We start from the raw sequence: 17,529 nt of genomic DNA, 5'->3' as shown, positions 1-17,529 counted from the left end.
ATATTTTTTTTCGATCCGAGTTAAAAAAAAATAGCTTCAAGCTTTCTGAACTAAAACTGGAAAACGTTTAGAGCTCGTCCCGAGGTTGACATTAAACCAAAGCCGAGGTAACTTTACCAGAAACAAATAATTTCAGTTTTTTAGGAAGAGCTTCGTCAGTTCCTAATTGGTATCAATATCGAATTTTTACCGTCAGGTTTAGGTTTTTTTATCGGAATTTTATCGTTATTATCTTCTTATTGGTTTCTTATCGGTTTCTTATCGACGGGCTAAAGATGTGTGATGGATTTTGTATTGAAGTTTTATCGTTATATCAAATGGTTAACTTTTTGATAAGAAATCGATCACTTTTCGCTAACGTGCCGGTAACAAATTGGATACACTCCGATAGCAAATTGATAACTTGTTTATAAAAAAACGATAAATTTTCGATATCAAATCAATACATTTTTCATAAAAAATCGATAACTTTTCTATAGAAAATCGATAGTCTTTCGATAATAAATTAGCAAGGCAAACCAATTAATTAATATATAATTAATAGCTATATTATATAAGTCTGCGAAGTGTGGTGCTGCACTTAGACAACAATGGGCAAAGTACACATTTCTGAGTCGTTTTGATAATATTTAATATTTTTTATACTCAGCGTGCTTGGCACACATCGTATATTAACTTTGATTGGATAACGGTTGGTTGTACAGGTATAAAGGAATCGAGATAGATATAGGCTTCCATATATCAAAATCATCAGTATCGAAAAAAAATTTGATTGAACCATGTCCGTCCGTCCGTGCGTAATAACTTGATAAATATTGAGATATCTTTACCAAATATGGTACGCGAGCTTATCTTGACCCATAATAGATTAGTATTGAAAATGGGCGAAATCGGATGATACCCACGCCCACTTTTTATATATATAACATTTTGGAAAACACAAAGACCTGATTATTTATTAAATAATACACCTAGAACGTTGAAATTTGACGTGTGGACTGATATTGAGACTCTTGATAAAAATATGAAAAACATTTTTTAAAGAGGTGTTGCACCGCCCACTTGTGATAAAGTAGATTTTACAAATATTATTAATCATAAATTAAAAATCGTGAAACCTATCGTAGCAAAATTCGGCAGAGAGGTTGCCTTTACTACGAGGAATGCTTTGAACAAAATTTAACGAAATCGGTTAATGACCACGCCCACTTTTATATAAAAAATTTGTAAAAGGGTCGTGGACGAATAAAATAAGCTATAAAAAAAAAAATATAATGTTCGGTTACACCCGAACTCCTTCTCTTCTTAATATGTTTTCTAATAAAATCAGGGAATATACTAAAAATTTGTTTATAACCACCTAAGTTTTAGGTTCATAAGTCACCAAAAAACGGGTTTTTACTCGTAAGTCCTAATTTTGGGGGTGTCCGTGGGAAATCTGCAGTCATTTTTTACATCTTCAGGAACTGCAAGAGAAATTGCATCACTACCCAGGTATTTTCAATTTTGTCTTTTTGTTAGACTGTGTTATCCATCGACCTCTTGAAACATTATTGAATTAATCGATTAATAATCATTTAATTTATACCTGGAAAATAATTATTTAACCTAATCATAACGAACTAAATTAAGTAATATATAATCAGACAGAAAATGATAAAAATAAGTTTATTTATAGTAAGGTAAAGAAATCAGTGAACAATGGCACAGTGAGTTAAATGCATGCTTAATCAAAAAAGAATTAATTAATCACCACTAAGATGAGTTAGTTCAATAATTTAAGAAATTATGAGTAACAGTTTGAAAATGTATCGTAGTAGTAAGTAATGTTTTTGGTTAATCCTCCAATTATTATTTTAATTAATCAAATGGCAATCATTGGATCGCGCAAAGCGCTCGTTATCAACTATGTAACAAAAGATCAAGTAGCACCAGATTTCCCCTTGAATAATAAAATGATAACTACTTAAAAAATATCTGTATAATTATAAAGAATATATATACATACCTATACAGCGTTTTAAAGAAATTTATTTCTAAGAAATTTCAACGCCATAACTAATAATAATATAAAGTCTAATTATATACAGAGCTCCCATAAATTTAAGGAGCGCATTATACTTGAACTATTTCCCACTTGCGTCCATTTGACGTACAAGCATTATAATTAATATTAATCACTGTAAAATGAAATTCTGTACATATTCAATAAATTACATGCTCTGTTTACTGATTATTTGACCTGAATATATAGTAATTTTCAATTACAAATGCAAAAATCACAGCGTAAAAAATAGCTAAGTAAGCAAAAGTAAGAAAATGCAATTGCAAAAACTATACTTAAGTGTTTAAAGTACAACTCTAGTGCAGTTTGTTTTTAGAAAATGGAAAGCAACGCTTTGGATTTCTATTAACATATTTAAATACTTGCGCATTAGACTGTTTTCATTTATATTCATTTTCCAATATCTGTTCTAATTCCTGTTCGGATTGCTGTTTTGAGCTAAGCATCTATTCTTATTTTACATTCTTTCACGGTTTCAGCTCCAGTGTTTATTGTAAGTCTCGTTTCGGTTCTCGTATATTTTCTAGTTCTTCTATTAGTTACTGTTTCGTTTCCAGTATCTTTTCTAATTTTAGGCACAGTTAGTGTTTCAGTTTCAGTATCCATACTAGGTCTGCTTTCGATTCCGCTCCTGCTCTAGTTGCAGCTTGAGTAACTTTTTTCGACGATTATCTTTCTTAATTCTTCTTTCAATTACTGTTTCATTTCAAGTATCTTTTTTAGTTCTAGTTTCAATAACTGTGTGAATTCCAGTATCTTATCTAGGTCTCGTTTCGGTTCCTGTATTTGTTCTACTTCCAGTTAGGGTTACTTTTTACGTTCCAGTATCTTTCCTAGCTCTAGTTTCAGTTATAGTTCCATTCCTAGTATTTTTTCTTGTTCTAGTCTCAGTTACTTTTTCAGTTCCAGTATATATTCTAGGTCTCGTTTCGGTTCCTGTATCTGTTCCTGTTCCAGTTCCGGTTCCTTGTTTTGTTTCAGTATCTTTCTTTTCTTTCTTTGTTCAAGTTATAATTCTGTTCCGGTATCAATTTTGGTTCCGGTACAGGTTTAGTATCGTTTCGTTTCCTGTATCTTTTCTGTTCGCCTTTTAAATTTTGGATGCTACATATTCCAGTTCACATATGTTTTCTAGTTTTCGTCCCGGTTCTGCCTCTCTTCGTATACCTTATCCAGGTTTGTGATTCCGCCTCAGTTTAGTTTCCGGCTTCACATTCGGCTTAAATTAATATTAAGTCAATTTTAGTTCAGATTTTGAAGTTCCAATTTTTTCTTTCCAAAATTTTTCTTTTAATTTTTCGGTTCATGTTTAAGTTTCGTTGTTCCGATTTCAGTTCCGATAGAAGCTTAGGTTCCAGTTCCTGTTGTTTCAGTTTTATTCTAGTTCCGCTTTTGCTTCAGCCTTCAATTTCAAGGCTGTTGTTACTCTTTTTGTTATGCATTCACTTAAAGCTAGGTTCCAATTTAGCCTTCAGTTTGAATTCTACTTCCGATTACGAATCATGTTCCATTATTTCTTATACCTTTAATGTTAGCTTCCGCTCCAATTCACTTAAAGCTCAAATGACACCTTCTTTGCAGTTGAATTTGTTTAACTTTAGCTTTAAAAGGAAATTTAAAGAAGATCCTGGACCTATTTGGGGGAAACCCATTGATTTCCTTGACGGTTGATGTATAAATATTAGTGTAATTATATATATAATTATTCATCGAAATGCCATATCATAATGCTCATATTTCGAGCAAAGTCAGCGATAAGCACTAAGACTACGTGGAACACAATTTTATATGCAAATACTTTTCCGTACATACACATAAATATGTCCATATATAATGGCGCGGTCTAAAAATTCAATGGCACTAAGTGATTAGAGACAAAATCTATTAATGAAAAAAGAAAATTTTATTATTCGATAATAGCTTCAGTTAGATATTAAAAGTGAACAAATATGCAAATATTTACCAAAAAACGATTGCAAATGCGAACTTTTATACCTATTCCTGCCTGTTTAGTGACGCTAAGCTATAAAGAAATTCGCCGTATTGCTTCAAGGCCAGAGGCCGCAACAACTTTATATAAATAAAAGCTATCAATTTGATCAGTTCGTGATTTAAATTTATCAAGACAATTATAAAATTCATATTCGTAAATCAGTTGTCAGATCTGGTTTTGGGATCTAGCTCTGGCTTTGTTTTTGGTATTTCTCCCAGTTTCAGTTTTGTTTTCAGCAACGGCTTCGAACACGGGTCCAGTTTTAATTTTGGGACCTGTTGAAATTTCGATTTTAGTTTTTGTTTTATTGTTTGTTAATTTAAAAACTCAGCTGACCAATTCACAAGACTGTGGTATTCATGTAAAATTTTAAAATTTGGGTTGTTTTCATGGTTTCAAATAAAAATTTTTATTAAAGCCGCTCTCATTGTGTATGCGAAAAAGAAATCACCTTCAATTTTTAGAGACCAATGGATTAAAGCATGCTATATACGGCGAAAATGAGACCTTGTGTATTGCCTAAATGATAATAAATTTTGTATAAAAAATAGCAATTTTTTACTATCGATAGCGCAATTATCGTCGATTTATCGGATTTGTATCGCCATCGGCTTCTCATTTATTTATTATGGGCTTGTTATCTACGTGTTAGGGATGTGATATCTATATTGAAGTTTAATCGGCATCTGTTTTATTATAAACCGATGAGATGTCATTAATAAGTGGATATCAAATTGAAAAACTTTAATAGAAAATCGATAGCTTTTTATAAAAAATATTTTTGATAAAAAATCGATTACACACCGATAACAAATTTTTAACTCTCGGATACAAATCAATAATTTTTGACAAAAAATGGATCATTTTTTGATAGCAAATAAATAGCCTTTCGATATGAAGTCTGAAACAAATTCGTAGCACGCCGATAACAACCTTTCAACAGCGAATCGATACATTTTTAATAACAAATCGATACTTTTTCAGTAACAAATCCTTAAATACAAACCGATAATTTGTCCACACAAAATCTATAACTATCGATAGCTTTTCTATCGATAGCTAATGTATAATGCTTCGATAGCATATCGCTAACTCGTCTATATCTTGTCGATGACGCTCTGTTTTGCGCAAGGTGGCTATGAGTAGTTTAAGTTGTATGCTTTTCCTGAATATCAAGACAGCCAATCTGCGCTAATTGCATTTATTAACCAGACATCTTTTTAAAGAAACGTCTCAAGGAAGGCTAAGTTCGGGTGTAACCGAACATTACATGCTCAGCTGAGAGCTTTGGAGACAAAATAAGGGAAAATCCCCAAGTAGAAAAATGAACCTAGGGTAACCTTGGAATGTCTTTTTATGACATGGGTATCAAATGGAAGATATTCAAGAGTATTTTAAAAGGGAGTGGGTCATAGTTCTATAGGTGGACGCCTTTTCGAAAAATCGCCATAAAGGTGGACCAGGGGTGACTCTAGAATGTGTTTGTAAGATATGGGTATCAAATGAAAGGTGTTAAAGAGTATTTTAAAAGGAGGGAGCCTTAGTTCTATGGGTGGAAGCCTTTTCGATATATCGCCATAAAGGTGGACCATGGGTGTCGCTTTAATGTGTTTGCACGCTATGGGTATCAAATTAAAGGTATTAATGAGGATTTTAAAAGGCAGAGGCCCTTAGTTGTATATGTGAAGGCGTTTTCGAGATATCGACCAGAATGTGGAATAGGGTGACAGTATTCTTGCCATGATTCCACGTGCTTTTCATTTCGCTCTGCACAACGTTTTCATTTTCTTCTACTTAATACGGAAGGTATCACACGCAATTTACAAAGTTTTTTCTAAAGTTATATTTTGCGTCAAAAGACCAATCCAATCACCATGTTTCATCCCCTTTTTCGTATATGGTATAGAATTATGGCAATTTAAAAATTTTTAGAAATATTCGATATCGACAAAGTGGGCGTGGTCATAGCAGGATTTCGGCCATTTTTAATGCCAAGATAAAGTGAATTCAATTGGTTGTCGTTGTAGCGATTAGGATCCTTCCCACACACAACAACAACAACAATCAATTAGAGCTCGAATAGACCGGTATGATGTTCTTCCCCCTTGGGACAGAAGCCTAAATATCTCCTAATGAAAATCAAATTAACTAACAAAGTTTTAGCTTTTCTTATTTCTAATATATTATACATATAACATCTTTGTTTAAGGTTTACATATGTTTTCTATTGCGAAAAATTTTGCATTATTTTGAAACGTTATTCCCTCATAATTTTTCGCTCTGACACACAAACATTATATTCGGTTCGCTGAAGCTATCTGACCAAGAAAGAAAGCATCAAGTTCGTTCTCTCGCAAACCAATCGGTAAAAGAGAAGTAATTTGCTGTTTGTGTGCGGCTGTCATATCTCTGCTAAATGAGCATAAAGGATCTGAAAACGTTGACATAGTCATAACGCCGTAGTCATAACCATGTTTTTACTTATCTATATCAATTGGCATCAGTTCTTAAGTCAACAGACTTAACCTAAAATATGTGACAATTTCATAGGAAAGAAGAAACGGCAAAAAATTACGAACTTATTCTACAAATAATAAGTCACTTAGTCAAAACGTGTCCAAAACAAGAAATCATATATCCAAAAATTTAATGAATTCACCAAGTGAAATATGTATAGGTTATGGATATGGCGAAATTCCAAAAACCGATTGGTTGGTGTGGTATGGTTATGGTTAGGGCGTTATGGTATGGCACCATTTACCAACTACATTGATTTTCATATGGTTGGTTGGATCCGCTGTTTTATACGGATATGGCTATGTCAACTTTGCCAGAGCTTTAAAACATAGAACAAATTCTTCAAATAAATTAGTTTTCTGCAAAATATTGTCTATATTCTGTTAGGGAATACAAAGTTACGTTAATCTTTTTGGCTAAACAATTCTAGTAACGCTTATATAGTTATAATATTTCTAAACGTATAGTAAAATCTACTACGATCGTACTAGAACTCAAAGTCAGTTCTGTATGATAGACAACCCTCTAAATTATGCACGCAGAACTTGTCAGAATAAGGGAAAACGTCAACGGGATGAGAACTCCTGAATATTAACTTCATCATGCTTGAAATGATTTTTGTTTGTATATTTTCACGTTCTCCCGGTGCTGGCTTTTTGCTTTCCACATTGATACTACAATCGAATTTTTTTTATTTTTAAATATATTATAATCATTTAAGTTCTCATGTTCATTTTTGAACATTGCAAACACAGATAAGTGTTTATTGAGCCTATTATTTACTCATAATAAAGCCGCCCGCATTAGCAAGGTCGATTAAGCCATATAAATAATAGTTGCCTGGGAAAAAAGTGCACCTTATAGTAGAATAATTTCAATTGTTATTTGTACTAAAGATCTGATTGTTGTTGTAGTGATAAAAAAAATCCCCGAAGATTTTGTGGAGTGTTATCAATGTTAATGGTCCTTTGCCGGGTAAAGATCCGGTACGTTTCGGTAACAATCACCATTAAAGTACACAACCGATTTACTCGGGAGCTATTTAATATGACCTATGTTAACCTTCAAGGCCATCGCGCCCCCACCTCCTAGTTCCATGAGGAACTTAGGCCTGGTAAAGAAACAGAATTCGGCACCATTGGGTGAGGTTGCCAATTGTGTTGGGGAACCTATAAATTTCGCCAGCAACGGGTCAATTCAACCGAAATTTGGTTAATTTTTTGTTTTTCCCTAATAGCTGTTGAAACAACATCGCATAAATTGTTGATTCTTAACTGACCGTTTCAACGGTGAAAGCAACAAAAAAATATATTCATAATACGTCATAACTCCCTTAACTTAATTATCATTACTGTCGACATAAGAGTACCAATGAAAACTGTTAAAATAACATATTTTCGTCAATATTTAAATAAGAGTGAAGGCTTTTGTTATGACAGAAATTTCTGTGACACCGCGTAATGGTTTTGCATAACATTGACAATTCTTCGCTGTTGAAATGACCAATGAAATCTTTTTAGTTATTTTAACAGAAAATTTATTTATTTTAATCAAAAATATATAATTTTTACACAATATTTTTAACTTGGGACCAATAGTTTCCCCTCTGTTAAAATGACTAAACAAATGTTTTATCTTCTTTATCGAATGTCTTTTAATGCAAAAGCAACAAAAAGCCTGCTCTCAAGCCAGTCCAATTAAGGCTTACATAAAGGTTTACCGTGGCACACTCTAGCTCTGAGATATAACTTTTACTATGCTCTTTATTTCTTATAATAGCTTACACAATTTTTGTTGTTCATGCATATATTTCAGCATAAACATACACACTTATATCAGTACATTTATAAAAATATGTGGTATTAGCAAGAATATTGAGTAAAATGCACTATCGAAGGCTGTTTTGCTGATTGATAAGGCTAATAACTGCATTATAAAACACATTTCTAGATAGGGAATGCAGCTGTCGCGAATAATAAAAATTAGTTTGATTTTCACTCAAAATATACGCTCAATGACTCTTTTTTTTTTTTAGTGATTTGAATTTCATATGGCTAGCTCAAAAGCATTAAAACGCCAATTGTCCCTCTTATTTAGTATTTATTGTCTTGGTTATTTAATTTGTGGGTGTATCTGTCATCTACTTCAAACGCTGACACAGCTGCTTGACTGTTGTAGAGACACTACACACGGGAAATTTTAATCCCATTATTAATGTTGGGAACAGTTATACATATGTTCCGTTCGCCTTCGATGGCGTCATGTTTGGCATGTTATAATAGCTCCGTTATTTTCAGTAGCTTGTTATTCCGTTATTTTACTTATAATTGTTAATTTCACTTTAAAGTTTTGTTCAATTATGTATTCATGGTTTTTTGTGACACCACACCAGTTATTAATTTTTTTGATTCACTTCCGAGAATTTTCTTTCAATTTCATATATGGCTTTTTGCCATGTTTTTTCCAGTATCTCGTTATGGGTAAAAGTCCCGTTCGTATATAAAAAGATTTAATTTTTATGGCGTCACGCCAGGTTTTCCAACAGTTTATTTATGTATGTATAATATTAAGGTTAGGTTTTTTCTTTGCACCACGCCATTTTTCCACTGTCACTGATTCGGGTAAAAGTCCCGTTCATATATAAAACACATTTGATTTTTAAGGCGTCACGCCAGGTTTTCCGTTAGTTTATGTATGTATGTATAATATTAAGATTAGGTTTTTAATTGGCACTATGCCATTTTTCCAATGTCACTGATTCCTATTAGGATTGCATAAAACCGCCCTAACTCCAAGTCAGGGAGGCACTGCATCTCCTAACACCGCCAAAACGCCCGAGGGAAGCAAAGTAGCCAACCTTGAGGCCTATTTTATATTTTCCACTCAACGCAAAAAAACCCGAAAATTGACGTTGAGTTGAGGATGACACTACACGTCTACTCGCGCGAAAAGACGAGAACGGAATTGTCAATGACTCTTAATCTGAGAAGTATGTGTGAGTATATTGTTGGCATAATTTTATTAACTCTGACTATAAGCCATAACAAACTAAAGCCATAGCGTCGAGAGCACCCCATTAAGTACAAAAAAAAGAGTCATTAAAAGTTTAAAAATATCCCGTGTAAGCGTTTTAAGATATTCAAAGTCCAAAATCGCAAAATTTAGTTTTACGTCCTAAAATGACTTGACTATTTATGTTATGTAAATGAAATAACTGATAAATGGAGTGAATTTCTGCTCGTGAGGCAAAGTTAGATTTCTAATAACGAGGACTAATTTTCGGAGATAGTCCTTCGAATTTAGCTATTGAGATATCAAAAAAATTTCATTATTTCTGGAAAGATTATTTTATTTATTTTTAAAACTAATAAACGTTTGAGTTACTGTATCATAGCCATCATCCATTGAGTTTTCTAGCTCCGTATCACACTCACTTCTCACGGGAATATTCTGGATCATTGTGAGAATTGAGAAGCAGAGGTTGTGACATATGAGTTGTGATAGGCAGATTTCGCCGTTGTGTTTCATTTAACAGAAACGGCTGAAGCACAAGCAACGCCATCTATTTTTGAAAAAAGTGGGTCTATTAAAAGCAGCGTTGCCAAACCAAAGACAAGAAATTAACAAAATATCTGGCTCACAAATTGAACCAAACTTCCATCTGAATTTAGCTGGCTCAACTCGTTGTTGTTGCATTTGCATGCAAAATTAGTTATCTTGCTCAGGATCTTTGCGATAGGATGAGTGAGACACAATAGTAACGTCCCATTGAGGCGTGAACCAGATACTGATAGAAATTTAACATGAAAATGCAAAAACAATGCTGTGATCCTGATATTTATCTGGTTCAATTTCTGATCCGTATAGCAGTTCTGTTCGCTTTGTTTTCTGTAGTAGATTTTTTTACAGCTAACCACTTTTGAGTTAGTAGCACTGAAATAAATATGTGTACAGATGTATATACATAAAAGATTTCGCCACACTTACAAGCAAAAACACGGAAAGTGTAAAAACTTGAAGAAATCAGAAGGAAAATAAATAGTTTGTTTACGTGTGAACTGTTTAAAAGTTAATAAAATAAATTTCCCGGTTAGGGAAAAGAGAATGTGGACCACCACCATCAACAAAACATATGTTTTATAGTAGTGCTGCCAGCTCTCATAAAGTTGATCCATATCGTTCCAATGAGATTTGGTCGTGAGACAGAGCTCGATAAATCAATGGAACGCTCCAAATATCAGAACATAAAACACGAATTTTTGAAATATCTCAACCCTAATTTCCCTTACCATGAAATTTAGTCCTTGTTGACTGAAATTTCCGATATGCCTCAGATTTGACAAAAACGAAAGGTCAAACAAAATATTATTTACTTCATCGATAAATTTTTCAAAAGAAAAAGTCCATTGCGATATTTAAGTAAGACAATTTGTCCAGCTCGACACTGTTTTACTATCTGTGTTCAATCTATATTAACTGTTCACATCCTTCAACAAATTATGAAATAAGTGTGTATGTATGTACAATGTAAGAAGTATAAACCAAGTACTTGTAGGGGAAAACATTTTAACACCAACGTATATGTACTTACCATTCCTATTTATGTATACTTTCAATTATTTATGTGAGAAAAAGCCATACTAATTCACCTTAATCGCTGTGACATTTCTCACAGTGAACTTGCTACAATTGCTTTGCCCATAGCTGGTCGATGTTATGGCTAACCATCTGCGATAAAATACACTTATTAACATTAAATGTTTAGTTAAACAAATATTGAATAACTTAAATTTTTTGTAATCAATATCAGGCGTTGAACGAGTAGCAAGATTTTGCAACAACGAATTATTAAAGACTCTGAAAAGTTTTAAGGGAAGGAAAAACCTCAAAACAAGTCGAAATTATAGGCTGGTTTAGCATGGAGCGTGTTTGCCTACAAGACCACAATTTTTGGGTTCAAGTCACGTAAGAAATTATATCACAACACATAAGAGAAAGTTTTTCTAAGCAGAAACACACTTCGGCTATAGTTTTGAGAGTCCTTTGAGTACATTTCAGTCAATTAAAGCTTCTCGGCAAATGCAGATGCTGTTCGAAGTCAGCATAAAACATGTAGGTCTGCTAAGAAAAATTAAAAAGCAGCAGATTACAAATTGTATGAGAATCCCAGTCTTAATCTTGTAGGTATATCGTGCCAATTTCATAATTATCTTATTCTACTTTCTCTTTTTCGTTATAACTTTTTATTGGGTTTAAATTTAAGTTTTTATATATTAAATTATCCATTTCTTTCCTATGCGGTTTGATAAAATCTATACTCCCTGAAGAGGATGCGGAAGCATCAAAACGCGTACGAAGAAAAAGAAAACTTTAAATGTTAACTTATAACTCCTCTTTTTTCATTTCCGTTTACTCCTCCCGTTCGGTTCTATTTACCTTCTGATTGCCTTCTCTTTCTTTTTTTGTTCATATCGGAATACGCTGCTGTTGTTGTTCTGTTTTAGTTTATGTCCACTCACCTGTGTTTATCTAGTGTCGTCTTATTGCACTCACAAATGGAACTTGTCATTTCAGAGGGTTAAACTTAGCATGTTTTAGAACATACTTGCACATGTTAGAACATACTTGCACGTGCTCTCTACTTATAGCGTTTTCTTTTCTGGCTATAGTGTTACGCTTTTTGTACGCCGCGCAAGGGTTGTTGTTCTATTCTAAAAAATAGCCAACGCCTTTACGGGGTATTTCGTTCTTTTGTGAAAATTGTTCCCTGCCCGCAACGCAAAAGCGTTACACTTTTACCCTGTGTAAAATAGCGGTGTGGCAGTGCAACTCTGTGAAACTCTCAATTCGCTCTTGAGTTCCACATATACTCTGTTAATATGAGTGCACAAATCACCTACCCAGATTGCGCATTCATGAGTTCAAAATTGCTTCGTTCCGCGCATCTACGTAACAGTTGACTGTTTGATCGAATGAAAGAAAGAGCGAAAAAAACAAGAGCTAAAGGAAAATGACGTAAGAATTGCCCATAAAAAAGAGATGATCTAATGTTTACATGCGCAATGCGCAATCTTCTTGTGTGATTTGTGATATGAGTGAATATGGTGAGATAAAATGTTCTTTGTATGCACTATAAATGTTGACAATTTTCTGGGGTAGGAGTAACACTATTAAAGCTTTACCATTTACTTAGGCAACAATGTATTTCAGAAAAAAAAATGTTTTTAGTCGTATTTACTCGTAATAAAACGTGCGTAAAATATCGCACTTTTGTTCATGTGTAAGCATTCAGTTCTCAGATAAATCATGTGTTTCAATCTTCCGAATACAGAGCTACTTTACATGTTTGTAAGGCAGCCTTCCCAAGTTACTAATGATGAGAAAAAGAAAACTTCATACTAAAGAGTTAAGTTCATTATTTAAAGCAAACATGTAATGGCAATATAGCGGTTGCACACGCAAAAACGTTTTAGCTCTCACGTAGTTTTATGAGGGAACTGTAGATTATTGCTGATTTTTAAACCCTTTCTCTGCAAGTGATCATATTTTATACCTTAACCCTTTCATCCCTGAGTTTTTTTTTCGAAATCAGGCGGGTTTTTCATCATTAAGACAGCTAATCCTGTGATATGGCTAAAATATAAGATGTTTGGCATACCTGAATCCTTACCCTTATCCTGGGATATATCATCCCAATAACATTTATAGGTGGGACGCATAAGTCCCAATAATACCAAAAGGCCCAAAAATGTGTACACATCTAAAGGTATAAACAAATATTGGGATATTATTATCCCAAACAAATGCATTATTGGGATTATATGTCCCAATGCAGTTATAAATATAAACAACTTACTTTTTTCATTATAATATCTTTCCAATTTCGAAGGAATAATATTTATTCACACCTAAATTTTACAGCAAGCGGTATATTACGAATAAAAACGGTACCAGATAGACATTTCACACTGAAATACAATGTGTTACTGATGAAATTTCGCGACATGTCTGTGCAAAATATTGCGTAACGGGAAATTTGATATCAATAATAACGGAATGCGGTTTTTGATCATCAAAGAAGGCTTCAAGGTTTTATTGGGCACATTTCAATGTGTAATTAGATAAAAATTAAAAGTTATACACATGTTTGAAGTTTGCTGGGACGTATTGTCCGAGTAGGGGCGAAAGGGTTAAGATGCGCTTCCCTTTCTGCTGGATATAGTACGCCAGGATACTTTTCCAACATATATCTTGAAAAAAATATTAAAATAGTCGACAAAATTCGCAAAATAAAGCGAAGAGCAGAAAAGGAATTCTCAAGTCGCACAATGATCCAGAGCATTCCCGTAAGAATCGAGCGTGATACGGAGCTTGAAAACTCACTTGATGATAGTTACAAAAGAACATAAATAACTGATATTCTAACTTTAGTTTAAACCTACCAGATAGACTGCTTAAGCTCAGCCTACTATGAAGAGACTGTAAAACTGCAAACTAAGTTCAAACGTAGTTTAACTTAGAAACTGAGTTGAACTTGCACTGAAAAACCACTCCTTTAAATGTTTTTTCAATGATTTTTATTCTCTTTTATATATGGCCTTACGCAAGTTAGCCATAGAAAGCAAACTTCATGCAAAAATCCAAAATACATATGTAAGGTAAGCACTTATCAACAACTCAAGCAAAACTAAACAATTTACTCGTTAACTAACGCCTACATTTCACACTCGGAGACAGCTGTCAGGACTGTTAACAACTTAAACACTTGACCGCATAATGATTTGTAAAGGATTCCAAGACATGAAGAGGTTACATACAAACATTTATCATGGCAAGTTAAAAGAGTATTTTTATTGCTGTAATAGATTAGCATAATGCACATAATTGTGAGCATCAAATTAACAATTTAAAGCATTCTGCCCATCTATGTATGTACAATGTTGTGGTATCATAGGACAACCCGATAGTTATAGGAATATTTAGAAGTGATAAAATAATCCAAATAACATTCAATGATATGTGCAGTAATTTATGACTTTAAAATCTTAAAATACTTGAGTACAGACATATCGACCAAACGGTGGACGAGGAAGGATGTATAAAACATTCTATAATAAGCAGATATATGATTTTCAAAGTCGCATAACTTCGTAGTTATTGACTGTAACGCTTTCAAATATTTACTATATCATACCAAAATCTGTGAAAAACGCAGTTTCGAAAAGTCTGTTGGTTAGCACCTTTGTGAATTAAACTCCCCAAAAGTTGCAGTCAAACTGATCTATTAAGGCAGATATTACGACAAGATTCTTACGCCGATACTCAATTCTACACCACTATCAACTAGGAAAGCTTAATCTATCAGATACATAAACCTTGAAATTTTGTTGTCTGAAACAGTAACGCCGTTTGGCCAAAATCGAACATATTAGTACTGCGAAGAAAGATTGCAAGCCTATAAGAAAAATGTTTAGGCAGATGCCAATCGTAGTCGGCATTCGGTATGGAGATCGTTCAAATTTCTATTGCAATTAAAAACAATATCGCGGAAATTGGATGAGATGCTGTTACTCCAACTTTCACTCCTACTTTTTCTACTTCTTCTTGTTGCAATAAAGAGGCTTCTCCAAAGATTTTGGGTAGTTTTGCCGATGTTGATGATCTTTTGCCTGAAATTTATTCGATACGTTCCGGACTAGCCTCACCATCGTAAGAACGATTTTATATGGCCACGTTTAACTTTCAAGTTCACCCAACTGCCTCCTTCCTTGTGGAAGCTTCTTCGTAAATGCACTGCCAACAAACTGCAGAGCGCTCAGAAGTAGGAGTGAGAGCGGACGCCGAAAACGCAACCTGCAAGTAGGTTTCCGACAATGAATGATTGTATGTAATTAGGGAAGTAATACTCTTTCACTGCAGTACTTTACTAGTAATTTTCTTTACATGCTTTCGTTTCATTTTCTGTCCCGAAGGTATCAAAAGCCCCTTAGTTCGAAATTTTATTAGTTGTGGGCATTTCATGGCCATCTTTTTCTTCATTTTAGAAAAAATTATTTAAAATTGCTGCACCATGGCGTATACGTGACATTTGTCAATAAACAAGTAATACGAATTTCACATAGAGATTTAATGATATAATTAGTCAAGTTTTTTACATTTAAGCGCTTATTGAACTCAATCTTCCATACAAAATACAAATTTTCTATTATGTTCTTATTGAATGCCTAATCGAGTCAAAAATCTAGTAGGTTTTATGGTATAAGAATGAAGGTAACTATTGTCAGTTGTCGGTTGCCATATTTACTACCTATTAGACTATTGTTAAATAGATTATGACATTTCGCGCTACCATCCCAACTTAAAAAAAAAAAATAGTTTATATTATTATTGGTTTCAGAAATTATTGCATTTGTATTTTGTGTGCTTCAAAATTCGCGAATTTTTTCGGGAAAGCAACCGGCAAGATTCAAGTCTGATATATATAAATATAGAGTAATGCTTCTAGAAATGTATTCTTATTATCAAATTCGCAATCAGTTTCTGCTAACGTCTTTTGAAAATTTTATAAATATATTTGCATAAAAGAATAGAGAAACTAGAAAGGTGTTTATTTCCGACTATTCTGTTTTTATCTTTTAAGTTCTCAGTACTGCAAATATTATATGCTCTTAGTATGAAATAAAATAAATACAAGACGCTAAAACCTCCAAGGAGATTTAAGGCCGAGCTTCTCTTATTTTAGTCACGCTGCTTTTAATTTTAGTGATTTATGCTGACTACGAACGGTGTCTGCAATACAGATGAGATTTCACTGAGAAGCTTATCATGACAGAAAAACACTCGAACACTCACTGCCGGACATGCCAACCTAATAAAACCGCACTGCGTTTTTTTAGCGCACACAAACAACCGGCGTTTTTTGCCCTAACCGAAAGAAGTATACGTTGCGATAATGTAAAACATGTATGCAAACGTCAAATCTAAATGTCACGCAGAACAAAAATTGGAAATCGAGGTAGGCGCCGCTTATAAAAACCGTTTTCTTATTGGAAAATCTTGCTTCTAAACCTTTGATGTCGCTTTCCCAGGGGATTGAACCCAGGATCTTCGGTATGGTAAGAAGAACGCTACCACACCACTGCGGTCGCTCTTTGTATAAACATTTTGTGAAAGAAAACCAATATTTATTCTAAAATTACCCTATACCACATTTATATTGGATTGGGCCACGCTTAGCTAAATTTTGAGATCATGAGAGACTTCAAAAAAATCAAGAGTATTACCTTTTTTATACCATGGTCTGTTTCGCTTGGTGTTTCGGATGCATTTTTTTCTTCTATTTTCAAAGCTGCTGAAAAAGCTGCTTTCAACAATGTTTTGGAAAAAACGTTAATATTTTTTTTAGCTGGTGATAGATGTTCGTTTATGAATTGGCCCTGTGGGAAAGGGAAATAATAAACATTTCATTAAAAAAATTCAATTTCACAAAGCCCCAGTGTGAAACTGATATTGAAAATGAATTATATAATTAGAACCAACTGAGTGAAATTTTCATAATATATGTACATAAATTCACTGCTACTGGAAACATTGTCCAAGTTGAAGTATCTATATACACTTACTTTCTTAGTTATGCTAATGTGTCCTCTTTCGTTTTGCTTTGTATTCATACTCCCCATAATGGAGGGATAATGCAAAATTTCATGGTCAATTGATTGCGTTTTCTCAAATCTTCTTAAACCAATAACAGAGAATGTGTAAGCTATGTATTTATACTTTTCCTAGAAGTTTTTCGGTCGGTTAAGCAAGTTTAAGCTTACTTAGCATTTCTGTAGAGCACTTAAAGAATTCGCCACAATAATTCACAAGGTTTAGGTAAGATTGAACCGGTCAGTTCATAAAGAGTTCACATAGACTGAATGTGTTCATAGTATTACCAGAAGTATCCCAATCA

The 17,529-nt window shown here is 33.5% G+C and overlaps 1 protein-coding gene across 1 annotated transcript in view; it reads left to right on the top strand.

Annotated features, from left to right (window-relative positions):
• The window catches only part of LOC137233850 (uncharacterized), a 28,172-nt gene extending 12,884 nt beyond the window's left edge, over positions 1-15,288 (top strand). The window contains exon 4 of the mRNA XM_067757364.1: positions 15,194-15,288. Coding sequence (XP_067613465.1) covers positions 15,194-15,288 — 95 coding nt within the window. The remainder of the gene's footprint in view (positions 1-15,193) is intronic.
• Positions 15,289-17,529: the final 2,241 nt, after the last annotated feature.

This window comes from Eurosta solidaginis, chromosome 1, assembly GCF_040869045.1.
Source record: "Eurosta solidaginis isolate ZX-2024a chromosome 1, ASM4086904v1, whole genome shotgun sequence".
NCBI lineage: Eukaryota > Metazoa > Arthropoda > Insecta > Diptera > Tephritidae > Eurosta > Eurosta solidaginis.
Note: the sequence above shows the minus strand (reverse complement) of the source record. Positions and strands in the feature narration are given on the sequence as shown.